Source organism: Cygnus atratus, chromosome 28, assembly GCF_013377495.2.
Source record: "Cygnus atratus isolate AKBS03 ecotype Queensland, Australia chromosome 28, CAtr_DNAZoo_HiC_assembly, whole genome shotgun sequence".
NCBI classification, from domain to species: domain Eukaryota; kingdom Metazoa; phylum Chordata; class Aves; order Anseriformes; family Anatidae; genus Cygnus; species Cygnus atratus.
The window spans coordinates 1,893,156-1,918,954 of record NC_066389.1 but is presented as its reverse complement, the minus strand read 5'-3'; the positions used below and the strand labels follow the sequence as shown (position 1 = coordinate 1,918,954).

At 55.2% G+C, this 25,799-nt stretch overlaps 1 protein-coding gene across 6 annotated transcripts in view; it reads right to left on the bottom strand.

Moving 5' to 3' along the window:
* Positions 1-25,799, bottom strand: part of OTUD7B (OTU deubiquitinase 7B) — a 36,942-nt gene that overhangs the window by 9,498 nt on the left and 1,645 nt on the right. Inside the window, exons 1-7 of one of the 6 annotated variants that reach the window (XM_035571795.2) lie at positions 18,493-18,581; positions 17,158-17,391; positions 13,285-13,433; positions 9,402-9,572; positions 8,975-9,190; positions 3,729-3,830; positions 2,610-2,737 (exon numbers count right to left, since the gene is read on the bottom strand). In XM_035571795.2, the coding sequence (XP_035427688.1) occupies positions 2,610-2,737; positions 3,729-3,830; positions 8,975-9,190; positions 9,402-9,572; positions 13,285-13,357 (690 nt within the window). In that variant the 5' untranslated portion in view covers positions 13,358-13,433; positions 17,158-17,391; positions 18,493-18,581. Of the gene's footprint in view, positions 1-2,609; positions 2,738-3,728; positions 3,831-8,974; positions 9,191-9,401; positions 9,573-13,284; positions 13,434-17,157; positions 17,392-18,492; positions 18,608-19,485; positions 19,563-22,168; positions 24,456-24,986; positions 25,642-25,799 lie in introns of those variants that run through there. The other 5 variants (XM_035571796.2, XM_035571799.2, XM_035571798.2 and 2 more) reach the window with 5 other exon arrangements.

Genomic DNA, 25,799 nt, shown 5'->3' with positions numbered 1-25,799 from the left:
TGAGTTTTTTTTTCCAGTTTCTGTAGCACAGCTTTGTACATGCAGCCACATCATCTCTCGACGGATTTATGCAAAAATAATCAATATTTTTTGCAAAAAAAAATGCTAAACTGAGGGAGTGTGGTCTGGACAATCAGGGGGGCAGGTGGGCTGTGAACTGGCTGAAGGGAAGAAGCCAGAGGGTTGTGGTCAATGGGATGGACTCGAGCCGGAGGCCTGTATCTAGTGAAGCCCCTCAAGGGTTGGTACTGGGACGAGCGTTGTTCAATATATTCATCGATGACTTGGATGAGGGAATGGGGTGGGGGATTGGGCTGGGGGGTCTTTCAGGGTCCCTCCCAATCCCTAATATTCTGCGATTCTGTGAAAAAAAGCACACACCCCTAACATTCTCTGATTCTGTGAAAAAAAAAGCACACACTTCCAAGTCAGCGCTCTCAAGCCAGCAGGGAGATAATCTGCCTAAAACGAAGAGTTTTCATCCTTGTGGGGTGGAAGTAAACATTTCAACCCACAGAAGGAGAGGAAAGCTCTACTCTTACTCTAACCCCTCCTGTATTACAGCTGACGTAACCTACAGGCAAGGGACAGGGGGACGGATGAGGACTGGACCAGCTAAAGTTTGCCTTTAGAAGTTATTCTCCTTCCTTACTGAACTACGAAATCAAAAGAAAGACACCCACAAAGCCCACAAAGATCCAGTACAAGGCTTGCTGAGGTATTTTAACACACTTGATACTTTTCTAGCTCTCCAAAGAGGCACAAGGCGCATAGCACAGGCAAGCCCCGATGGCTAATTATAAGAGTGGGATGGATTTTTTCCGTCGCTGCAGATTCTTTTATGAACCGCAGTCAAGCTGAACTGTTTATCCTTTCAGTCCTTTCTCGTTTGTCCATGCACTCAGACCGACGTTTTACTCACATTTCCTGAGCATGCACGTTACGATTACCAAGCATCGACTCTGCACTCGCACCACGTGAACCCTGAGGCACCCAGCCCAAAAACAGCGCAAGGAAAGCCCCCGCAAAGCACGGCCCTTTCCTCGAAAAGCTGCAGTGCTCTGAAGACATCGTTGGTCCCAGCCCACAAACACAGCACCCTGCCTCCAGTACAACCACTCCACTCCAAAAAGTCCGCAGCAAGTATTAGCTTCAGGAATTACCCCGTGTCTCCTCAACGGAGAAGCTTTCCAACACGGTCGCAAGGAGTTAAAAGGCTCGTTAAGCCTTATTAATCCCAAGTGAGGGGAGAAATACCTTAAAACACAAAGCTACACTCGAGCCTGCCGTGTTAAGGCCACGAGGCAAGCTGCTGTGACACGAGGAAGAGCAGGCAGCCCTGCCCTCCTCCTCTGTTCCTGGGCTCAGCGATCAGAGCTCCAGCATCCAAACACAACATCCTCAGTCCTCGAAGCTGCCAAGAAAGCCTTCAAGCCACGAACCAGAAGCAGCTGACAGCCCAGCCAGCTCCCCGCTCGTTCAGTAAGGCATTAATTAAGTTTCCCTGCTCCTGGTTAAGCCTCCAACGGGACTTCTTTCATCATTGATCCGAGCATAAAGCAAAGCGAGGGAGGAGAGCGTCGTACCCAGAGTGGGTTAGGCAAGTTGGAGCAACTTCCATCACCCTGGGCTGCCTCTTTCCGAGCTTATTTGGAAAGGAAGAGCTCCTAATCCCCGACTTCCAGCCAACCCCTCACACAGTACCTGCCGCGCCGGCTGAAGCTGGGCTGTTGCACCTGACTGCAGGCACCACCTACACCCGCCTGCCTCCGAGAAGCTTCTGCTGAGGGTTATTACAAGGGAACGACACAACCGAGTCTGCACGCCGAGTATTTTCAAGCCCTTTAAGGTCTACAAGTCACAGTGCTTTGCTGATGGCTAGTTCTGGAGACAGCCCTGAGCACGCAGTTTAAAGAGACGCGCAAAAGCATGCTTTTAATAGCAGTCAAACCTCCAATTATTTATCAGCTACTTTGTTTCAAACAGGGAAATAGATCTTTTTTTCAGCCTGTCAAGATGCTAATCTCCGTGCCCTTCCAAAAATAAAAAGGAAGTTGGGAAGTAAACAACATCCTTCAGTGTCAGGTGGAAACAAAAGTTTACTCTGCTCACAACACCACGGCGCGATTCGAGGACATCTGGTAACTTTCCGCCTTGACAAAGCCACGTCCCTGCTTTCGGGGGCGGGGGGGAGCACGTCGCAGCTTTAGGAGCCTTTCATGTGGCGAGCTCGCCGTTTCCTTTTTTAGTGGGGGAGGCTGCTCCACGCCTCGACTGAGGCACATCTTTCTGATCTTATCGCGGGAGAGACCTACACGACAGCTCTTTTCCATCAGCAGTGGACGTAACACAGCGCCAATAAAGGAATTTTCCTCCCTTGTAATAAAGAGCGTTTCACCAAAGCTTCGCAGCCATAATTTAGAGGGGAGGATAGTTCTCATCATGGCATAGCCGAGTACTGCAAGCCACGGACTTGCACAAAATTCAAGACCTTTTTTTTTTGTTTTTCCTCCCAGACCTACGGGATGTTTTTTTCCTCCCAGACCTACGGGATGTTTTAACAGGATTTTCCCCTCTGCTCGGAGGACCGCGTTCAGTCTGGTTCCTACCTCCTTGTTCTGCTGCGTTTGCTGCCAGCGCCACCTCCGCTTCAGGGCTTCCCTTTCCACACCTTTATCCATTAAGGTATAAAGGGATTTGCGAAGCATGAGATCTCTATCGTGGAAACCCCACATACCTGCACAGAGAGGGGGGGGGAAAAAGCACCAGAGGATTAGTGAGAGCTGGCGTTTCTCCATCTTCTGCTGTCTAATGGCTGAACTCCTACAACCTGCCACAAAACCAGCGGAAGCGGGTACATTGGGTAAAAAGGGCTGAGAAACGCAAGGCAAGCAGGGCCAAACTGCGCAAAAAATTCAGCAGCCCCCAACCCCCTGTCCAAAGCCTGCCTTTCCCACCCGCAGCGAGCTTCTGCACAGCTAAAAGCAGCAGCTGCTGCCTTCGGCTGTGAGGAATCTCCCAGGTGAAGCAAAATATTTGCTCGCAAAAATCACACGGTGCTTTCCGCCGGGCTGATCTGTCGAGGGAAAATTTAGACCAGGTGAAACAAGGCTGTGGTTTTGCTGTGTCTGAACAGAGCCGGCAACGCAAAGGAAATGCCCGACCCAGCTGATTTAGAAGTCTAGAAACCTCCAAAACCGTTGTCACGTTTGACAAGGTGAAGTCACAGGAGACAAACCCGGGCCCTGGAAACTGCCCTGCTCTGCGAGGCCGCCCCGCAGTGCGAACGGGCCCTCTGGTATCTCACATTTCCTTCAGAACCACGGGGAAACTTGCCAAAGGGAAGGCTGAACCCCAAAAGAATAATTTTGGGAGTACAGAGGCAGTTGGCAGCCCGGCGCCTTCAGCTCAGCCTCTCCCGCCGAGCCCCAGCAGTTGGGCACCTACTGAGGCTCACCCGGGACGAGCAGCGGGCCCACGGCTCCCCGCGGGGCAGACGAGAAATGCTCGGTCCCACCACGGGCAGAGCCTGTCCCCGAGGCAGGTTGGGGTCCTGGGCTCTTCCCACGCCTCCTCCAGCAGCGTCAGCTTCCCCGGTGCGATGGCACAAAGTGGCCGGTGAGGGGAAGGGAGGCTGCGGCCACCCATCTCCCCGCACTGCGCTCTTTACCGGGGCCAAAGGGAACCACCCGGCTATTTCTCCATCCCGCACTCAGCGAGGCTCTTACCCAGGGAGGCGGCGTGCAGCAGGCAGTTCCCGTCACCCGTGGTGGCCAGGGGGAGCAGCCGCTGGCAGCTGGGGTCCACGTTCGCCCACCAGTTCAGGCGACCTGGGGAAATATCGGAGAGCGTGAAAACGGGGCCCGTTACGCGCCGCGGGACCGTTGGGTTCATCTGCTCAAAAAAAAAGAAAGAGAAAAAAAAAAAAGAAATTTGAGGAGTGCAGCCTGCTTGGTTTGCGATGGGAACACCCACGGATGCGAGCTGCGTGCCTGGTCTGCGGCTGGAAGAAAGGAGCCAAGGCGACGCAACGAAAAGGACGGTGTGGGGGCTTGGGGAGCTGGCCAGGCTGCAAGGACAGGCAGGAAACGCGAAATCCTTACTTAAGGTCAACACAAATTAGAGATAAAGCTGAAAACAGGAGCAAGTCCAGCCAGGGCTTTAACCCAGAGCAGCATTCTCTTTCTACCCAGTTCCCCCCCCAGAAAAAAACCCCATCCTGCTGAGAACACATCCAGGGCGCCGGTCCCAAACGGTGCCCAACAACTTTTCCAGTTTCTCCAGCTAATAACGAGACTGCTTGGAGTTGCTTTTAGCAACCAGATCCCTCCTATTTAAAGCGTCTCGCATCGGTCATTTTTTCCCTGCTCACTAGTTTCGGTACAATCGTCAGGAACTTTTGCTGAGCCAAGCAGCTAAGCGGCTTTACCAACGAAAATGCAAACTGACGGCGCTTTACCGGGTTTAAAAATAGCAGCTTTGGGGTAATATCAGGCACTGGAATTACTACGAGAGAAGGTTTTCAGACCATCTAAAAATAGAAGCTAGGAAAAATTAACAAACGCGCTGCAGTTAAACTCAACGCTACAAGTTAAACATTTATCCAGGAAACAAAACTGTACGAAATTACCACCTCAGGCTTACAGCTCCAGCCAGGCTGCGCCTCGCCCGGCCGTATATTTCTAACAGATATCCCTGTTCCTGAGCACGGCCCCTGGCAGCCACCCCGGCTCTCACGGGAGCAGAGGATTTCTTGAAATTGTGCAGCAGAAGCAGGGGTGCTGCCTTCAGAAAGCTGCCTTCCAACACCGCCGGGAGATAAACGCAGGAAAACACAGCACGCAGGGCTAACTGCGGCGTGATGCTGCTAATTTCTCATCTCAGCGTCAGGAAAGGAACCCGCTGGAGCTGAAAAGGGTTCGGCGCACAGCCTCGAGACAAGAGCTCCGCTCGGAGAAGCGGGCTGGTCTCGCTCGGCACAGCTCCTGGCCCGGCGAAGGCGCAAACCTGCGCCAAGTGGCGCGGCGCCAGGAGAGCAGAGCGAGAAGCAAAACCAGCATCTCCCAACAGCTAAACAAAACGCGGGGCGCCACCGCACTCAGCGCTGAGCTTTTTTTATCCCCTGCACGTTTTTTCCTGGAGGATTTTTGCTGCTCTTTTTCCGGACGCGACCGCGGAGCTCGGGGGCGTCGCCGCTCCCCGGGCGTTCGCTGCTCCTCCGCTCGGCACCTCGCAGCCCCACGCGCGGCCAGGTCCGGGCCCGAGGCCACTCCTTCGGGAGGCATTTCTACCTGCAGCACGCGGTCAGGACGCGCTGCACACGCAGTCACTCGTTCAGACTTCCACATGCTCCGAGTTACGCGAGAGAGGTCGTCGCAGCTTCGCTCCCTCAAAAGAAGCCGCATTCCGCAACCCCTACACGGCGTTTCGCGTGCGTCGAGGCGGTAAAAGGGCCAAGAGGCCCCCTACGAGTATTTAAAACATCGTATTTCTCTGCACGCAGCTATTAGCAGCGGCTCCGGGAAGCTCTGCGTGCAGGCAGAAGGGAAAACAATTGCATTCAGGAGCACAATGAATCTTCCTGCCATCAGCGCTTCCGCGGCAGCACAAGAAATGCTGCTGCAGCGAGCAGGACAAACCGACACGAGCGCCAAGAAGTTTGCTGTTGCTGGCTTACAGCTCGCTCGCAGCAGCATCTCGAGCTCCCGGCTGCCTCTCGCTTGCCCTTTTGCTTTTCAGCTCCAGGCTGTCACCCCACTGTCCCCGCTGGCTGGCAGAAAAGCCCTGCCGAGAGCTGACGCAGCTCCAGAATTCAAGCCTGGGAGGTCAGCGACAGCTTTTCTGCACATCTGAAGCCAGCACCAGGGGCTCCCCTTTGCAGGGGACACCAGGACCACCGCTCCCACGGGATCCAGCCCCACCACACAGCTGGTTTTGGAGTGTTTGGGGATGTTTCGTGGCACGGTGAGAACATTTCTTTGTTCCAGCAGGGATCGGGAACCTGCGCACAAACGCTGTTTTGTGGAATGCCGCACGTGCTTCTAACAGGAACCGTGGAAATGGGTCACGCCAAGAGGAAGGAGCAGACACGATGCTCCTCCTAGCCCAGCGCCGAGCCCTGACTCACAGAGAAACCAAATGGCTTCCCTGGGGCTACCAAGGGACTCCGGAGCCATGCTGACAAGGCCGTGCTCCCTGCGTGACGGACGTAGCGTTCCAGGGGATGAGCTGTCCTCGAGCTCCCCGGGCTGACGCGACGAGTCCAGCGCCACCGCCCGCCACCGCGCTTGGGTGGCTGCTGCAGAACATTTTTCTTCCCTTGCTGAAGCTGGAGATGAAGGAGCGGGGCCACGACCTGGGACTAGGTTATTGATAAAAAAAAAAAAAAAAGGAGAAGAGCAGCTGGAAGTGGCAAGCTGGTTTACCGCATCTGAACTTCGATAATACACCCGTAGCCTCCCTCTTCCAATTGATCTGAATTTTCCTTTAAACAATACCTGCAGGAGAAAACCCTTTGTTTCGGGATCTGGCAGCAACAAGAGCTGGTTCTAACGCATTGACACATCCATAGCTGCTCTCTCCCTCAACGCTGAGCCTCTTCCACGGGTCGGGAGGGATGAGAAGCGAAGGCTTGCCGTGGGTTACGGCCAGCTGTGCTACTGCTCCGCCGAAGGAAGAGAACTTCAGCTGCCTTTTGGAGCAAGGCGGCCCCAGCCGGGAGCTCGCCTCTCCTGTCGGGAAGGCCAGGCTGGCCAGTGACTGAGGGGCTAAAATATTTGCAGGAGCTTTGCAAGTCGGACGCTAGTGCGTAAGACAGAGGGGGGGACGTGCGCACACGTGCCTCTGACCACACACGGGCTAAACCCGGCTGAAAAGCTTCTCGGGAGCCGGGTGATGCATTCCCAAGGGACGGACGTGCGCCGGTGGCTTTGATGGCCCGCTCCGAGACGCAGGAGATTTGCATTCCAGGAACGAGGAACCTGCTCTCGCCGGTCCTCTGCCACCGTTCCGGCAGTGAAGCAAGCAGGCGGGGAGGAGAGGTGCCGAACCCTTCACTCAGCACTTTTTAATAGTCCACCTACAGATGTTTACTGCAGCGCCGGCCTGGAGAGCAGAAGTCTTCTTGCCAATGCGCTGGGGGACTTTTGGAGAAGCGCTTGGCGTTGCTTCCCTGACCCCAGGGAGAAAGCCCAACCTTGGAGCAAAGGCACAGCAACCAAGCCCGGGGCTTCTTCCAACTCTTCCCGACTTTTAGAACAGCCCGGGGCAAGGCGCTGCCTGCTGCTTCCCCGGGTGCGCGGCGAGAAAAACACCAAGGGCCAAATTTTCAGCTCCACCAAGGCCTTTTCGTAGAATGCTGAGCACGTTAACAGCTTCCCCAGAGGACGTCGTTACGATTTACAGCCACTTGAAAGCGTGCTTGCTCTGCCACACCGGCGTAAAGGGAGCTCTGGATAGAACCCGAAGAGTTCTATCCTTCACGTTTATTGGTCTATAAAATATTTGCTTAATCCCCTAAGGACAGCACATACTAAATTTATAAAGGGTATCGGTGTAGATCACAGCACCGTGCTCAAAACCCTACTTCAAATTAAGCTTGGAAGATTTCATGTACAGCCCTTTATTAAAGATAAACATTCATTTATAACGAACCCACATACATAATGCAGGCACACTTTGCCTTCAGATGGCACTTTCTAAAAAATCAATTACTAAACATTAACACTGGGAAGTGTCACCGGCACTCATAGGAAAAAGCACAGCCAAGAGGCCCGATCCAGCTCCCTCTGAGGCCACAGGAATCTCTTGCCTGCCCTGCTGACGGCTCGTGCCTCCTCCTGCAGGGTCACAGACATGCCTCTAACGTGTTTTGTGTTCACGAAAAGGATTCGTGTGAATTACAGCTTGAGAGATCTATGCTGAAAACTAGATCCTAACCACCTGAAAGCACCGGAGTTCTCTGAGCCAGAGTTTGTGCTGAAACGCGGCAATCCGACGCCCAGCCTGGGCTCTGCTTCGATGCAGGTAAGTGCATTTTAATTTGCATTAGACACGACAGCTTGACAGTCAACGAAGAGCAACGCCGCTGTAACGAGATCGCTTGGATCAAGTGCTCATTTCCAAAACATGAGAATATTTATTACAGGAACACTTGAGCGGGATGGGTCTAAAATTTGACGTGAAGAACACACGTTCTCTTTGAAGGAATAGTTTTCTAGGTATGCGGACTGCTGACAGAAATAAAGGAGAGGTGCAAGGGCTCCCCAGATCTCGCCTGGTTTGCCTCTTTCCCCACCCTGTGCCAATTGCACGCTGTCCTGGTAACACGGATTAGGTTGTTCTCCGCCAGCACGGAGGTCCCATTCATCCACCAGCTCAATCTTTACAGATCACCTAGCAACTATTCAGGAGGAAACCAGCACGTTGGAAAACAAACCCGTCTGCGCTCCCGAGGTGGTTCCTCTCCGGGCACGCACAAAGCCAGCCGACGAGTTTCCCTGCATTGAAGCAGCAAGCGTATAAAATGCATCATCGATCTAAAACGTCTGTAATCACTGCTGATATCTGTCCGTGATGATTAGCTGCTGGTGGCGTTATGCAATGATTTCTTCCCCCCCCCGCCCCTTCTCACAGTAAGGCTGCTGGGATAGCGCAGGGCACGGGGAAGCTTAGGTGGTGAGATAATGCAGCTTTTTTTTTTTCGAGCATTACCATTCAGCTGCATGAGCGATGACGACACGCGCGCACAATTTACATTTGGTGTCTGCAGGCGAAGCGAAGCAGACTCTTGCTCAACTCTTGCACCACGCTATAAAAAGGGATGAAATAATATCTATCACAGATACGCGCCCTTGCTCGGTTCTCCGCTGCCTAAGGCTTGTGTGCCAGCACACTCCAGTTGGTACTGCTGCAAACTGCCACCGCTGGCTGCATTAGCATAAAAAAAATAATAATTTGGGGTGTAAATGCTCACCAGCCTGCTCCAGTGCCACCAGCATCGACTGCTCGATGAGGTCGCGCTCGATGAAGCTGCGGAACTCCTCGGTGTACACCGTGAGGTCAGGCAACTGGAAGGTGGAAATGGGCATCTCCAGCAGGTGCTCGCTGCTGCCGTTGCTGGAGACGTGGGAACGGGCCAGAGAGACGATGGTAGAGCTGGCGTGGGAAATGCCTCGAGACAGACGTTTTTCTGAGAGGAAAAGGAAGATGAAAAATCCACCTGAACGGCGCAGAAGCAGCAAACTTCACAGAAGCTACGATTAAAATCGCTGCCTTCAGTTACTATTTTTCAGTCTCCAGAAGCTGAACTGCTCTGACAAACATTTCAGCCACCAGGAGAAGACCGAACCCGCTCCCTACCAGCTTTGGGACTCGGCTACGGGGCAGCGAGACACGCTTACCTTGCACGATGTCATCCTGCCGCTGCAGCGGCGGTCGCCCCGCGCGGGCTGCCTCCTTCTCTGGGGGTTTGTAGCTGCGTCCTTCGTTGAAGGAGGGCGGCAAGTTCCCCGCGTGCACCTGCCGAAGCTGTTCGAAGTCGCTCAGGGCTGCGCTCAGGTCCCAGTTTTTACCTGGATTGGGAGGCATCGACAGCGGTCACCATCACGAGAGAGAAATCAAGTCAGCTCCTAACCATCCACACCAAAAGCTAATAATAGTCCTTTATCTACCCGTTGGATTTGAAGCTATATTCCTAACCGGGATCTGGGTTTCTGAAAGAAATATAACTCAACATGAAGTGCCCAGCAGACGTTGGGTGTGCTGCCACCGGTGCCACGGGGGGTGGCTTATGCATACCTCGAGCGCGCTGAGCTCGGAGGGAGCTGCTGCTCCCGGGGCTGGATGTCCGCAAAACCTCCAGAAACCTCCCAAGACCCCTGGGTTTTGCCAGAATTAGCCTTCTGGCTGGGAAACGAAGGGCAGGGTCACCATAACATGGAAGGTCGGGCTGCGCTATGTCCACCGGTGCCAGCCGAGCAGCCCCCTGCCCCAGGTCACGCCAAGCGCTGTTTCGTAAGCTGCAGTGAAGATAATCCACCGTGACGCCGACACCGCTCCTTTGCTGACGAAGCGGAGCAGCCGACAGCTCTCTGCTCCCCCACGTTATTGCACGATAACGCTCGAGCGAGCACGACCTCAGCAGCTGAGGGCTCCTAACTTCTCCAGCGCCTGTCCGGGGTTTTTAGGTGGCAGCCACCCACCTCTCTTCCAGCTGACACCCAAAATATAAGAGCAAGCAAGGTGCCAGCCAGGCTGGGCAGTAGCTGCAACACTTTTCAGCAGGCTCAAACCATTACTAGCCAGATGAATTATTCAGTAAAACTTATTCAGCTTGAACTTAGTGGAGTCAGGTGAACCCCGAAAGCAGTTCCACTTCCTGCTAACACTACCCAGCGGGCTGAAAGAATATATGTTACTACACTCGAGCCTCTCAGTATGTAATAAATTGACCTTTTAGAAGCCACTGTCTTCCGAAAGCAAGAATATATAGCAAAAAAGAGTCTACCATATGGCTTACGTTTGCAAAAATTGTGATTTTTATGAACACTGTTAATCTAAGCTCTTAAATTTGCAAGTTAGCAGACAGCATAGAAAGCAAGCCAGCTTTATATATAGTAACTCCACTACAGAAGAGAGATATAAACTGTCAGTTGGTTTATATGATAGCTCACAGACAATAAAAGAAATCGTTACGCCTAATTCCCAAAAGGAAATACATTTTTCAAGTATTTAAATCCTTTTGAGAGATATAATTCGCGACATTTAGTGACTGCCTCCAAATAGAAAGTTATTTTAAGGTTCACCTTTTGAGCCTTTTTATTTTTTAAATGAACCGAAGAACCAGCATCAAGGAACGAGAACGAGCCACCGGATTAAAATTGAAGGCGCCGTCACATCGTCACCTGCTTCAGGACATAGGCAGCAGGAGGAGGCAGGCCCAGGAGCAGCTCTTGCACCACGCAAAAGCAGGCAGGGGGAAACCCTCCGGGGACACGTGGGGCCAGGGCTCAACCAGAGAGAGACCCAGAGCCCGTTTTCCTCGCGATGCTGGCAGGATGTGGGACAAATTTCGGAGCAGAATCCAAACAGCGCTGTCCGATAACGTGTCCCTTTTCCCCCAGGTCTTCAGCTCTGCGTGCACGAGGACGCTGAAGCGCGTTGCCATCGAGGCGTCGGGATCCAGCAGTGCCCGAGATCCGAACGACGGAGCAGACGCCGAGACCTGGCGCTGAGCAAGGAGCACGGCACGAGCCCCACGGTGGCTTTGCTTGAAACGTGCACGAAACTCCGAGCACGGGCAGAAAACCACAGCTCACCAATTCCTCAATTCGCCCTCAAACTTCACGTCTGACTAGTTCACCTCGTACAGCTCTTTTGCTGTACTGCACACTACAACCTTACTAAGGCACACCAAAGAAAAAGAAAAGACAAATCTGCCTCGCCTCATTTCCACACGTGGAGTTGTCAATTCCACAGAGACTACAGCAAAAACAGCAGCGCTCAGCAGCGCGTCGTGAAAACGAGGTAAAACAACTGCTGTCAAAATAAATCAACCGGTGTGCCAGAGCGGGAGAGAGAGAAAATTTGGAGGAATATCTGCTTTTAGCTTTTTCTATCACAAGTGTGAATGTTAATTCTGAAAGACACCATTAGAAATCCTGACGTGAAACAAAGAAACCTAAAACCAGAAACCAGAGCATAAACACGCCACAAAAGCCACAACTTGCCAGACTTCCGCTGCGACGACGCGGCCGCACGCTGAGCGGGTGAAATCCTGCAGCCGGCCCACGGCTCACGGGAGCCGGGCGAGGAACGGCACCCTCCGCCTGCTGGCCCGTGCCAGGAGCAGCGCTACAGCCAGGGAGCTGGAGCAAACCGCCTGAAGACACGGATTAGGGCAACGATTTCAGGGCTTTGCGTGCCTCGCCGTCACGGCACCGGGCGGCAGCAAGCGGAGGGGTGGTACGGGTGCTTCAGGAGCGAGCCCTGAGCTCGAGCTACGCAAGAGAAGGGATGGGAGGCAGAAACATCCCCAAAACGAGGTCAAAAACGGGTGGGAGTTTGTTCCCCATCAGCAACCTGCAGCAGCTCAAACTCGCAGGCTCACCTTTGTTCCGAAGACGAGAGGATGATCCTATAGCCGAGGTATCACAGCAAGCACGGTCTTGTGTTATGTAATTGCGTACTGGTTAACTGACTGCCAAGCATAGCCCTCTCTGCTTCACATGCAACGTTTCTGTCCTCCAGCATTACGGCACAGGCCAATATTTACTCGCCAGCCTTCTGTCAACACGAACCCAAAGGCAACGCTTGCAAGAACGCTTCCAGTCCCAAAATTCGGACCTGGCAGCCCCTCTCCTCTCCCCCTTCCCGCAGCTACCGGTGACCAAACAGATCACCCCCGGCCTCTACGCCCAACACGACCACTAACGAGCAAGTTCTCGATCTCGTGCAGGCTGGGGGGGAAGAGAGTCAACATCACGCTGTGTTTTAGGGCAAGCACACACTTTTTTTTTTTTTTTTTAGGTAGGCAGAGCGCTGGAAGGCTGCCAGCGCGGGGTGCTGAGCCTCCCGAGGGCTGCCTTGGCTGCTTAAAAGCGAACGGACCGAGCGCAGGTGATGATGATGATGATGGTGGATTTTGGAGACTTGTCTGCGATTCCTCAGCACCTTCGTGCCTATCAAACAGGACTGGCCCTGTTTGATGGGAGCGTCCCGTGACGAGTGCTGGACGTGGCTCCCCGTACGTCGGGCTACGCAGGGACGCTGCCAGGGGAGGTCAGCGCCTCGGCAGCACGCCGCTCGCAGCGCGGACGGAGAGATACCAACAAAGCAGCAATTTATATGGGCATAATCAAACCACCTTCACAGGCAGAACAAGATCTACCAGTAAAAGCACGGTTTTGCGTATATAATTACTCCTCTACTGCTCGGAAAGCACAGGCAGCCGTCACCTAACGCTGCGCCTTCGATCCTGCGGAAGGCACAGGAGAAACCCCCAGGTTTTGCCACCGTTCTGGACCGCTGCTGGCAGCGAACAGAGAGGATGAGCGAAGGGATATCGCGGCTCTCTTTGACACGTTCCCCTTCCAAACATGTGAAATTCATTAGCCGCTGGACGCGTAACGAGAAACCGGGGCAGAATTTCACCAACCACGCCGCTGACGGCGCCGCTTCGACACCTCCAGCCCCGCGGGTCCCTCCAGCAGCCTCCCTGCCCCTCTTCCAAGCCCCGTCACCCCCAGCAGCCTCCTCCCTGCTTCTGTCCCCGGCTTTATTTACCTTCCAGCAGGTCTCTGGCCAGTCCCGGCTCTGCCCCCGTTGAGCGAACAAAATCCGACAGGACGATGTCCATAGCCAAGGCCGTGTGCTCATGGATTCCTCCCGGCAGCTGGGGTCGGCGGCGCCCGGATCAGCACCTCGGCCTCAATCTAGGAACAAGAGAGCAACACCGCGCGCGGCTCGCGTTACAGGCCATAAAATAATTAACCCGGGGAAGCAGCCTCGGAGCTGGCTGTGAACTATCCGGTGGCAGGTGCCCCCGTCTCCCCAGAGGGGGGGGGAACGCCTCCCACCCCCCAAATAACCCCAAATAAGCGTGCTGCAGGACCGCTGCTGGCCTCCCCGGGCTTCGCCCTCCATAGGGCAGAGCCGGAGCGATGCCGCGGACGCAGGCGTGATGAGGGCTCGGCAGCTTTGGGGAGGAATAATTCTCATTTCAAAGCGACTCGGGGGAGCCCCTCTTCGTAAGAACACCCAGGAGAAGAAATGAGGTTTCCTGGGAGCAGCAAGGTTCTCGCCTCTGCCCACACCCCCCGACCCCTCCGGGGGCAGGCAGCCCTGCGCCGCGCAACGACGCCAACAAAGCGCCGCAATTAGCAGAAGTCGCCTACGGAAAATAAAACCAAGAAGCCTTTCAGGCACAAAAGGCAACCTCCTCTTCTTTCGGAGGAACAGGAACGCTCCAGCCCAGCTCTCCAGGAAGGAGAAGCGTCTTGGCCCGCGCTTGCTTTTAACCAGCCCCGGTGCCGTGGAGCTGCGGGGCTATTTCCTAAAGCTTCCTTCACCTTTCGCAACTTCGAGAGCCCTTCAGATCCACCTGGCAAAGGCAGCAAGGACGCGACGGGGGAAACGCGAGGCAGCGGGCAGCCCCGGCTGCAAGACCCTGCTGCCCCCAAAGTCTCCACCGAAAGGTTTCCAAAGGCAGCCCCCCAGAAATCCTTCCGAGAGCCGACCTCCTTCCCAGAAGGGAACAAAACCAGCCAGCGCGAAGGTGCATGCTGTAAACCTTCGGTTTTAGCAGGTCCTAAGATCCAGAAAGCCACACGTAGGTGTGTGCTGTGCCTCGCGTTCAGATCCTGATTTACTGCATTCCTCGCGGCACAGATGGAGAGCAGCACGCTCGGCCGAGGCCCGGACCGGCTTAACGCTCGGCGGGATTGTGCAGCTAAAGGGTTACCGTGGAAAAAAAGAAAAAAGTCGACCGTCAAGGAACGTAACCTGCTGGAAAAAACTCCTCCTAAGCTGAAATTTGGCACGTGAATAAGAGGGGAAAAACCGCGTAAGGCTGGTTGACAGCGGCGCTGCCATCCTGAGAGCAGGCGAGGAAATTTCAGTATTGCACAGACGAGCAAACCCATTTTCTCTGCTGGCGCCTCAAAACCATCGCTTGTCAGGATTATTCCTAAAGATGGGCCGAAGTCCCTAACGGCACCGGCTCCCAAACCCAAGCACAGCAAGCGAAACACGCGAGCTTTAATCTGGAATTTCCTGGCTTTGTTGGTTAAATGCCGCTCTTATTATCTTCCACACTCTCTAATCATACACTCGTTAGGCAGAAAAGCTCCTTGATGTCATTTATCACCGGAGCAATCTTGGGGCTGTTGTCATCCCAAGGCAATCCTCAAACCCGCCTGTTCCTCGCCGAATGGGATCCTCGCTGAGTGCACGGCCCGCAGCCACCAACTCGTGGCGCCGCGGCTGCTTCGCCACCTCCTTGCACACACAAACAGCAGCACCTTGGTGCTTCGAGGCCAAACACAGCCGCAAAGCTCCGCCGGCACAGCAAGGAGCTGCCGGGGATCTACCGCGAGGGTCCAAACGAAGGAACAGCCTCTCCCGCCGCGCTCACTTTTTGTACGTAAATGCTTCTTTTTACACACCAGGCAGCTCCGCGCGCTGCCGGCATCGCTCGGGGTACGGCTGGAGCAGGCAGGGCTGCAGCTCACACCTGTGCCGGGCAGGATCAGTCCCGCGGAGCCTCCACCCATAGGGAGGGAAGGATCCGACCTCCTCTGCAGGGAGACCCAAGCTCCGCGACCACAACGATGCTGTCCAGCCAAGGCTAAAGCGTTTCGGGTGTCAAGCAGGCCAAAATCCCCCCGTACATACGTGCGTGTGCGCATACGTAGGTGTTTACGATGCGATTAGGGCAGCTTCCAGCGCTGGCTGTAATCCGCCGGCAGCTTCCTCACCACGTTACGGACACCGGGGTGCTACGGCGGGCGCCCGCGGGACCGAGACTCAGGCGGTTCCACGGTCGCTGCAATACCGACCGTTACTTGCAGGACGCAGGAATTAAGCAAATTAACTCATGAATATTCACGCTTTAATCTTCCTCAGGAAGCCAGGCAGGTCCAGGACAGCGTCCCCACCGCGTGGATGTCACTCCCGACCCCACAGGTGCCAGACTGCCTCTGGCACGCGATCCCAAAAGCACCTCGGAAATCATCTATTTCTCCACAAGGGCCACACGTGGACGCGTGCAAATCCCTCAAGCCAGCCACCCCGCTCGCTCTCGAAGCCGGAGGCAGCGACACAGCTAAATAAAGAAGAAAGCCATCAAATTCCATGTTATAGGTGTGGTTTTTTCATTATTATACAGTCCATTTCTTTAAGCCATCCCAGAAACACCTCATAATCAGTACTCAGCAAGGAAATGCTACTTTCCAAATATTTACATTTTAAGCTATTCCAGGAAAAAAAATGCCACCAGAAGCACCCGAACACCCGAAGCTTTTGCTGTTTAAGACATTGTGCAAAGCACCAGCTGAATTTCCCAAGCCCCGTCTCCCGCTGCTATCCACAGCGCTCCCGTCAGAAGGAGGGCGTCCAAATCTCCCTGTTTCCACTGGTGAAGAGCCAAAACCAAATTGCCTTAATTCGCACAGACTTAAATTAGAACGATTCCCCGCACACTGCCTGGCCACGGGAGGGAAGGGAGGAATTTGGGAGACACTTCCTAGCCGAAGGCGAAGACGGGGTCAGGCAGACGGCAGTGGGGAAGGGGCCGGACCCGTCCCCCGGAGGTCCCCTCCTCAGCCACGCCGAGGCTGCCAGGAGTGGAAGGGGAGCTCCCAACACCCAGAGACACTCACAAAGGGTGCTTTGGGAGAAGCCACTGCCCCCAGATTCCTTCTATTTCCCTCCTAGCAGACGGTCCCCAGCCTCTACATGACTCCGAGGCATTTCCAAGCCTTGCACACCCTCCAAAGCTTTTCTCGTTTAATTTCACCACGGGGCTGCAGAGCAGCAAGGCGCTAATTTAAGATTGTAGAAAGCCAACGTGTTCTCCTTAATTGCATTTTCAGGCATGAGAAGGAGTTGAGAGTACGTATCTCCGAGCCCTTCAAACCAATAGAAATCTTGGTTTGAGGGGGAAAACGACAGCGTGGAGCACAACCAGCTCCTGGCGTTCGGGGAGCTTGCGCAGCCCGGGACCAGCAAGGCTTTGTTACCGACTCCAAATCCAACCACGCTCTTCGGAGTTTCAAAAACAGTCATCACGTTTAAACGCCAGGCAGGAGCGCTTCCCAGCAATCCTCCTGTTGTGATAAGGCCCTATTATCTCCTTCAAATCACTTTTTGGCGAGAAGCGAGAGGCTTTCTCGCTGCTTTTGGCACCGGCACGGCCCTGCAGCCCAAACGGCACAGGATCGGTGCTTGGATAAAGCAAGCACAAGTGCCAGGCAGGCAGGCACCTTGGGGTAAATGCTTTGTAAACAGCTTTCCGGGCCCAAAGCCATTGCCTATTACACGCAGCCCCATGGGCTATGTACCTGCGGTATCTTGGCAGCGCGCTGGGAAGCAGCAGACACATTTACGTTCAACGATTTATCTAAGGAAGAACGGCAACGGGGTGGCTGTCGCGCTCACCTCGCTGAGGCTTTCAAAACTTCACGAAACTCCATTTCTTTGCAGATGGGGTATCGGTGACGCCACCTCTACCACGCCTGGGGAGCTGGGATGCGGAGGCAGCTCTGCCCGGGAAGGATTTACATCTATAGGGCTGGCCTCGCATCAACGAGGTTTCACATCCTTCCCGAAAAACTTGCATCGAGGACCAGAATAGATCGCCGGGGAAGAAGAGTGCCTCTTTCACAATGAAACCTGCAGAAAGATTTCTATTTGAATAAACACACTGCTGTAAAGCTCACAATTGTACATTGTTGTTGGCACCCTGTTGCTAAAACCGCCTGGAACGGGGCACCGGGAGCCACCGTATTCACCCAGCAGCCAGCGTATTTGCGGGGAACGCTGCAAAGCCTACACCCAGCTGGATTTCCAGACTCCCAGGGGAGAGGAGTTACCCGTTCCTGCAATCTGCTGGCCTCTGGGCCATCTCCCTGCACGCAAACAGAAGCAGCGAGACGGAGGGATGGTGGAGGGATGGGTGCAGTGCCTTTATCCCCTTTCCCTCACGTTCAGCTCTGCCTTGAAGTGTGGAAATTCACTTCCACGGGAATAATTTGACCGTAACACGGTTTGGTCACCACAAAACGTGGGTTTTCGGGGCTTTTCTCTGGGTCCTTGGCTTCTATCCTAATTTCCTTTGCATAGTAGCTTCCTTGCTTCTTTCCAGCTTGCTTCCCCTCAAAGGTGTTCTGCAATTTTACCGTCTCCTTCCCCGTTACGCTGATAAGATTATTAAAGCATCAGAGATAAGAGGTCGCAGTCGTATCGCTGCTCTCACACCTGCCCCGCCGCCTCTGCCCAGCGAGCCGCAGCCCGCGCAAGAAGTTGTGAATTAGTTATTGAGAGGGTTTTTTGTTATTTTATAAGAAAGCATTCTTTATTTTGCACTAACACCCTTCTCAAAGCTACATGAGCAGGCTCCTATCTGGCAGGCAGCAAAGCTGCTTGCGTTTCCTTCACATTTTCCTCTTCCATGGTTTGCATCTCCTCAAACCGCTTTGATGAAACACCAGAGCTGGGGATTATTCACCTCACGACAGCCCGCTACAAGAAGCTGCCCCCCACCAGAAGCTTTAAAAGCACTGACTTCACAGAAGGCTTTCATCCCAATTACTCTTATCAAACGTTTTGAGGCTGCACCGGTGACCGGCCTGGCTGCTGCCCTCCTTCATTGCAGCGCGCGGCCTTCAGCCCCCCCTGCTCCAGCACGTCGGCAAAGCAACGCGACAGACCCCAGGGGAACACGGGCAGACCCAAAGCAAGAAGCAAGGCGACAAAGCTAAGTTGAAAACTAACCAAAAGGAACAGGCCCACCAAGGCAGAAGGGTCCGAAAAGCCCAAGAGACAGCCAACCTCCTCCTCGCCTCGGCAGCGGCACACAGCTCGGACCAGGGCTCCCACGATGGACGCGACAGCCGAGCCCCAGCCCACTGACAATGGTGTCAATATTTTCTTTAAAGCCTGCCCGACTCATTGTAGAAACCACAATGTCCTGGACTGTTAGGAATTCCTGGAGTTCACCGCCTCTGCTGCCGTGACGCCAGCTCGGAACTATGCGCGCGAGCGGAGCGGGCGTCGCGCTGCTCGCCCCTCGCGCCTCCCGACGAGGAAAAGCCTACATCTGAGGCGAACACTGGCATCTTTCAGGTCTCAGGGTTACAGTTTTCCTCACAATTTGCCGTGTCACCAGCCAGATAAAACCGGACTGGGTGTTTCAGAGAGCTGACCTTTCCTCTCCCTCAGCCCAAACACCAGCACCCGTAACCTCCGTGCTCCTTTCATACCCCACAATCTCTCCCCGAGGGCCATAAAGATAAGAAATCAGCTAAAAGCTCAGCGCTGCTCACACGGAGCCCACGTGGCACACGTTCACCTAACTTTCCATTCTCCTTTTTCTTCAGAAAAGCGCAGCTTTTCAACGCGAAGTCCAGCCACCCCCCCCAGCAGGCAACCAGCAGCACCTTCGGCAGGTCTGCAGGCTGCGGCTCCTCATCTTCAGCACGGCATCGCCCGAGGCAGAGCCGAAATATTCAGATTCTGCCCCAAATGGGTGACAGACCAGGCCCGGACAGACGGGTGACGCCGGAGGCTGCCATAACCCTTCATCTGGAGGGAAGGAAGCGCTGTCCCAAAACCAGCTCCTTTTTGAGGATGTGAATATCTCCAAGCGCCTCTTCCCAACATTGCCTGCCACAGGATGCTGCACGTGGGCATGTGATAACGTTAGGAAACCCAAACCCCTGGGAATTCACACATTTTTAGAGCGGCCTGGCATGACGCTGGACTTACCGAAGGGCCATCACCAGCCCCCTCGCTTCAGCGGTGGCGTCTCCTTTCCAGCAATTCTCCAAGTGCCCACACAGACAGAAACAGCTTTATTAGGACGAGCAAAAAACACCTACCCCACAGGGATGTCACAATATTGCGTTAGCTAATGCCTGTAAAATGCTATAAAAAGCTTAATTAAGCCTCGCCCTTATGAGACACTGGAAGGACTCTCAGGCTTGTTGCGCAGGCAGCAGCCAGCACCGCGCAGCACGGGCATGAGCCCGGGAAGCGTCCACGTTTCAGAAATAATTTTGGGGAAAACCCAAAAAAAGCAGCAAGCGCATTCACCTTGTAGTCAGAGGCAAGGATCCCGGTCAGCATTTTAAATGTTCACCTGCCAAAGAGCACAATGCTGAGATCTAACAAATAACAACCCAACCATGTGCAGGGCCGGATCCTGACATGACTGAGCACCAGCTACACGACTGAAGAGCCGCCGCCGCCACGAGCCTCGCCGGCTTCTGCTAGCAAAGCTTATAAAAAGCAGTTTACGACCCGCTCACATTGGGGTGAAGCGTGTGCATTCACTGCTGCCGCAATAACTGCTCGCGGGGAGCAGATAAGGCAGGAGCTGGCGAGGTGCTAAGCGCCCCGTGCTGCCACCCCGCACGGACACGCTCGCTGCGCCCGTAACGTCACCATCCTCTGCTCGGGGACCACCGCTGACCAAAGCAGGGGAAGGGAGTGCTCACAGCAGGATCCTCCAGGAGGATCTGCAGAAATCGCAGCCTCTGGCACCGGGGCCAAGTGGCCTTCACCTGCACGGCCGGGTGCGGGCTGAGCTCCCCTGAGCCTGCCACGAACGCCGTGGTGCGAAGTTCCTCCACACAGGCGAGCTCCCAAAGAGGCCCAGGCTTAGGTACGGCAGAATTAGTCGCTTGCATCTCTGAAGACCGTATTCGAAAGTGTATTAATTCAGTTTCAATGGGTTTTTGCTTGTTTTAAAAGATTGGCATTATACCTTGCGTTCCCTTGTTTGCTCATGCCATTCTTATTGCACTGGGCTTCAGCAACGCAGACTCAAAACAAAGCTAAAAGGCTATTACCAAATTATTCCCCAAAACATGAGCTGTTTCTAAAATGCCAAAGCCACAGGGTGTTGCTTAAATCAACAAAAGGAAGGAAAAGAGAAGAGGAAAGGTTAGCAAACCACCCAGCACCCCTCCTGGTACGCGTGGGTACTTCAGGCCGCCGCACCGAGATCCCCCATCGGGCTCGGAGGCGTTTCACAGAACTGCCAGCGAATGGTTTCAGCCTGATTCACTGTTTTTCATTGTCCTGTCCAGAAAGGATGACTGAGTTCATTGCTACTGGAAATATTTCACCCTGTTTTGCTGTCGTGTCTGAACACGCCGTCATACTTCAGAAGCATGGTCCTCTACCAGCCTCGGAAGGGAACAAGCCGCCAGCGTTAGCTCATGCCAGAGATGATTCCTGCATGAGAAAACCTTCTCCCCTCAGCCAAGACCAGAGGTTTCATCCCCACAACCTCCAGAGAGGATTCATTCTCCTCGGCACCTCACAGTGACGCACCGAGCGCTTCCAGAAACTGTTCCCAGGGCTCTGCTTGGCACCGAACCACCCCAGCCAGTACCTGCCAGCTGCTTTATCAGCTCTGTGCAAACACGGGAGGGAAGGAAGCACGGGGACACAAACTTACACCTGGACACAGCTCCGCTGCTAAAAACCTTCCGAATTGCAGATATTTAGGAGCCGTCATAACTCGACTTGCCTGGGCAATAGCACTGCCCTGTTTTTTGAAGGCCAACCTTATCAAGACCAGCAGCATGAAACCGTCAGTCCCAGCACAAAAGCAGGGTGAACAGAAGAAGAAATGGAACGGTGTTTATTTTTTAGGCAGTCTCACCAAGCTGTCAATCAGGCCGATGCTGGGGAAGGGGTTGGACAGTGGCAAACCCACGAGCCCCAGCTCCCGAGGTCCAAACCCGACCACCAGCACAGGACCGGGCTCTCGGAGGTGCCTTACGTATGTCTGGGTCCTAAAATAAAACGAAAGTAAGAAAGAGGTGTCTGCCTTCAGGCCTTGGGTGTCCGTTTCCCGTTCACTCGAGGCAGCACAACACAGCAACCAAAACCACGTAAGGAAACTTCACGGCTTCAGCCCAAGGAAAACGCTTCCTTCTGTGTCAAAAGACACTTCACTTTGCCTTTCACTTTTAAATTCCAGCTTTTAAGTCAACATCTTAAAAGGTATTAGCCACCAAAGATGGCTTTCATCTTCGAGTGCATTTAAATACCTCCTCTGCATTGCCTGCATTTTGATTTTAAGCCGAATTCGGGTTGGACGGGCGCGTTTCCCGGGCTGGTCGCTGAAATCTGTTTCCTTAAGATTGGGGCACACCAACGTCACGCCGCGCTCGAGCACACGGGGTCGCAGGGAGCCTTCGAGTCAACGAACGTTAGCTAACGAGGAGCGGAATGAAGAATAGTGAGGCCGTGGGCTACGTGGGGGTGGCATAGACCGCGCCAGGGGCTTTGGGAAACAGAATCTGCCCGATCCATTGCTAGGCTCACATCATTTATTGTTTTCATGCACGGGACGCCGGTAGAAGCCTCGCACCGGGACCCTCCACGCTCTGCTAGCTCCCCACCTACAGATGGCACCGAGGTTTTCTCACGTTACCTCTGGGCTCCTCCGCGACTCCTGCACAGGCTTTTTTCAGCGAGGTCTCGACGTGCTCCTGCCCCCCGCCGCGCACCGGGACCCAGCGGAGCGAGGCAGAGATTACGCCGAGCGGCCGTGAGTCACACGCGGCTCGGCGCTGTAATGAGCTTGATCCTCAAACAGTATTTCTTGCTCGGTCACCACACCCATAAAAACAGAGAGTGAAAGCCGTGCAGCCACAGCCAGGATGCCTCCACCTAACACTGGGACGAGGAGGCAGCAAACCTCGGAGCGGGGCCCTCCGTTGAGAACCAACGCGGGGCTCTTTTGGTTTTAAACAACCACACGGGCGAAAAAAAGCCCGCACCGCGCACCCGAGGTGTTTTCAAAGCTGGCTCAAGTCCCGGGAAAGCTAAAAAAAACACAAGGAAACCGAAGTTTTGTGGATCCCTCCGCTGCAGAAGGCGCCGCAGAGCTATCGCTGCCAGCTCAGGACCCGAAGCCCAGCAGCAGCTCGCCGCTCCCCACCGCCGGGAGTCCCCGGGAGGAATCCCCCCGCTGCTGCTCTCCTGCCCTGCAGGGCTCCACCACGAGGTCCCAGCAGCCGAAGCAAGCAGCAAACCTCGACGCGACGCTTATGGAGCTCCCAAACCGAAAAGCCAGCCCAAAAGCGGCGTCGAACGGCGCCTACCTCCAAAGCAGAGGTTGCCTGCGTGGCCCTGCCTCGTGCCCCCCGCGGACTCGCGTGCCGGCCTTGCCCCGACGCAAGCTTCGTGATGCAGCCCAGAGGCAAGAACTTCGGCGCCTTGAGCAGCCCCACGGCCGTGCTGCCCAAGCCCTGCTCTTTATTTAATAAGCCTTATCAGCAGAGCTCCTACAAAATAAGCCACTCGCGTGGCTCCGCTCCAAGCGAGCCGGACGGGAAGCGCGCGGGCCTCCAGGGAGGCTCCTCGCTGCTGCCTCCTGCCCGCAGTCCCCGGGGAGCCCCCGCTCCGACTCGGGTCACCCCAAGCACACCGGGGTGCCCGAACACGGTGCAAGGAGCCCGACCTCGCGCCTTTATCGCGGTCGCTCAGCTCCGAGCAGGGGCTGGGCGAGAGAACCTGCAGCCCGCACAGCACCGCCAAGGCGAAACTCCAAGGGGCAGATCGTCATCGAAGCTCCGACAGCAGCAAAAGAATTATTCCCAGTGCCAAGGAGGGTGCGGGATCACGGGCACGAGAGGGATCCAGCCCACGAGGCAAAGTTAAGACAGAAATGTCTGTTCCTAAATAGAAGCGATGGGCGGGCTGAGGTCAGGGCGGATGGGGCGCTGAGCTCGTGGGGCTACGGCACTTTGTGCTGGGTGCAGCGGCTTGCCAAACGGGATTTTTGAAACGAGAAGCCTCCACGGGACCACACGTTTTTGGCACGACCTGGGCCGCTTCAGGACAGCACACGGGGAAAGCTTTCTTAAAACACGCTGCTCCTCCAGAAGGCCAGGGCACAGGAGAGGCAGCAGTGAGGCACGAGTCGCGTTTTATAAACTTTCACTGCTATCACTGCAACCGCTTTCATGCGCGCAGCTTCCCTTAAAAGCAAGCCCTGTCCTATTTCCACGGGCTGCAGCCACCTGCTCTCCTTTGCTCTAAATACAGCTGCACTAATTTCAACTTCCAGATGATTCTCAAACTCGGGCTGAGAGGCGTGCCTGCAGCAGCACGGGAACAGAGCCGCAGAGCCACGTAAAAGCCAGCTTCAAACGCGGACGGAGCAGACCCGCTGCCTCCCGCCCCGTCGGCGCCGTTATTTATCAACTCCTCTTTCCAGAGACCTTTTCAGGAGAAATCCTAAACCCAAACTTTCTGTTCCCTGACAGACGTCCTCGCTTCCACTGAAGCCTCGGTGGAAATTTCACCCGGAGAGGCAGCGGGCAGCGCGGCGGAGGCATCGGCGGGGCTCGCGGGAGCGGGGCAAGAGCCAGAAGGACGGTAAACCCTCGGCACCAGGAGGCAAAAATCAGGCGCTAGAAGGATTTCGGCCCCGGGCTGTGCAAGCATTTGGGCGCGCAGCTCCCCTCGCTCTGCGGGCGGCAGGGTTTGTGCCCCGTGCGCGCCCCGCGGGAGGCGAGGAGTGCTTGGAAGAAGCCTCCTCCGGGTTGCGTGCTCGGGACAAGCTTCTCAACAGACGGCCCCCCCGTCACAAGTAACGGCCACGAGCTTCTCACCACCTCCCCCCGTGATCCCTCAACTTCTGCAGCAGGCAAAAAAAACAAAAAAAACCCACAACGCGCGCTCGTGTATTTTAAACACCGCGTTCCCCCAAAGAGCAACACAGCGCAGACACACGCGGCTTAAACCACTGCACGGCGGCTTCACCGGTACCTTTTCCATCGTGAACGTCCCTCTCATCTCCCGAGCAAAGAGCGTTTATCTCGCTGTGCTGAGGGGACGACTCGCGAGGGGCAGAAAGGAGCTCGCTGCCCGCGCTCGAGCCCAAACTGCGACGCTGCGTGTCACCCTGCCAACTGTTCTCTTCACACCCACTTGAAATGTCAGCTTTTGTTAAGCTGAAACTCTTGCTCCGAGTCTGGCCTTACAATTAGCACCACAAGGCGGTTTTTTTTTTTTTTTTCTTCTGTTGTTGCCTTTTTTTATTTTCCCTCCAAAGAAAGCGTGAATGCCCAGCGCAGCGGCCTGCTCCTCGGCTGTGACAGAAAGTTTTCACACCCCGAGCGTCGCCGCTGCTCCAGGGGCAGCGAGAACGGCGAGGCAGAAAGCAAACCCGGGCTCGTAGGAAAGAGAAATTCGGCATCGTCAGCGACCCGACGCGAATAATCCGAGCCGCCAAGTTTTACCTCTCCTGCTCCGTGACTTAAGCTGACGGTAACATCCTGAGTTGTACTCAGCCCTGCGACTCGGAGCTGGAAACCAAACCCCCCCGCGCACGGCGAGCGCATCGGGGAACCGGTAGTCACCGGGGCAGCCCTCGGCATCGCCCTGCTGAGCACTGGGCCCGTTTCACAGCCGGACAAACCGAGAGCAGCCGGCTCTCCTCGGCCTCCCGGGAGGCTCCCGGCCCGTTACTGCGCTCCTTCCACGAGCGACTCGCAGCGTGGAGATGTCTCCCTCGAGCCTGCGAGCTGCTGACTCCCGCGCCAGCCTCCTGGCCCACAAGGGAAGCAGACGGAGCCCGCCGCTCGGCAAGCTGTAATTAGCCGGACGAGAAACTCCTTTTCCTCCCGAGATGGAGCCCAGCGAACTCCGGAGCTGGTTTGAAGCTTGTGGCCACCGTGCTCCGAGGGCGACGTGCACCATCCGAGCACAGCCACAGCTCCTGACGGTGCCCAGAGAACTCAGCGCCCAAAAACAGGCCCAGAAAGAAGCCGCCGGCTTTGCCACAACGCGAAACCCTCGGCAGGAGCAGGCGGGCCGGCAGAGTTCGCTCCGGTTTGAGCGCCGACGCGGCGTTTCGAAGCCACGTGGGCTTCCAGGTTGCGAGCGATAATCCCCTCTGGGCAACGCCAGAGGAAAGCCCGCAGATTACCAGCGTTTGATAGGAAATCGCTGCAGGTGAGAGCGTTTTGAACACCCCAGCACCACGCTGCACCCACCTACACCTTCGTCCCGTCCACTCCGGGCCCACAACCGCCCGCAGGCCGTGCCCGGTT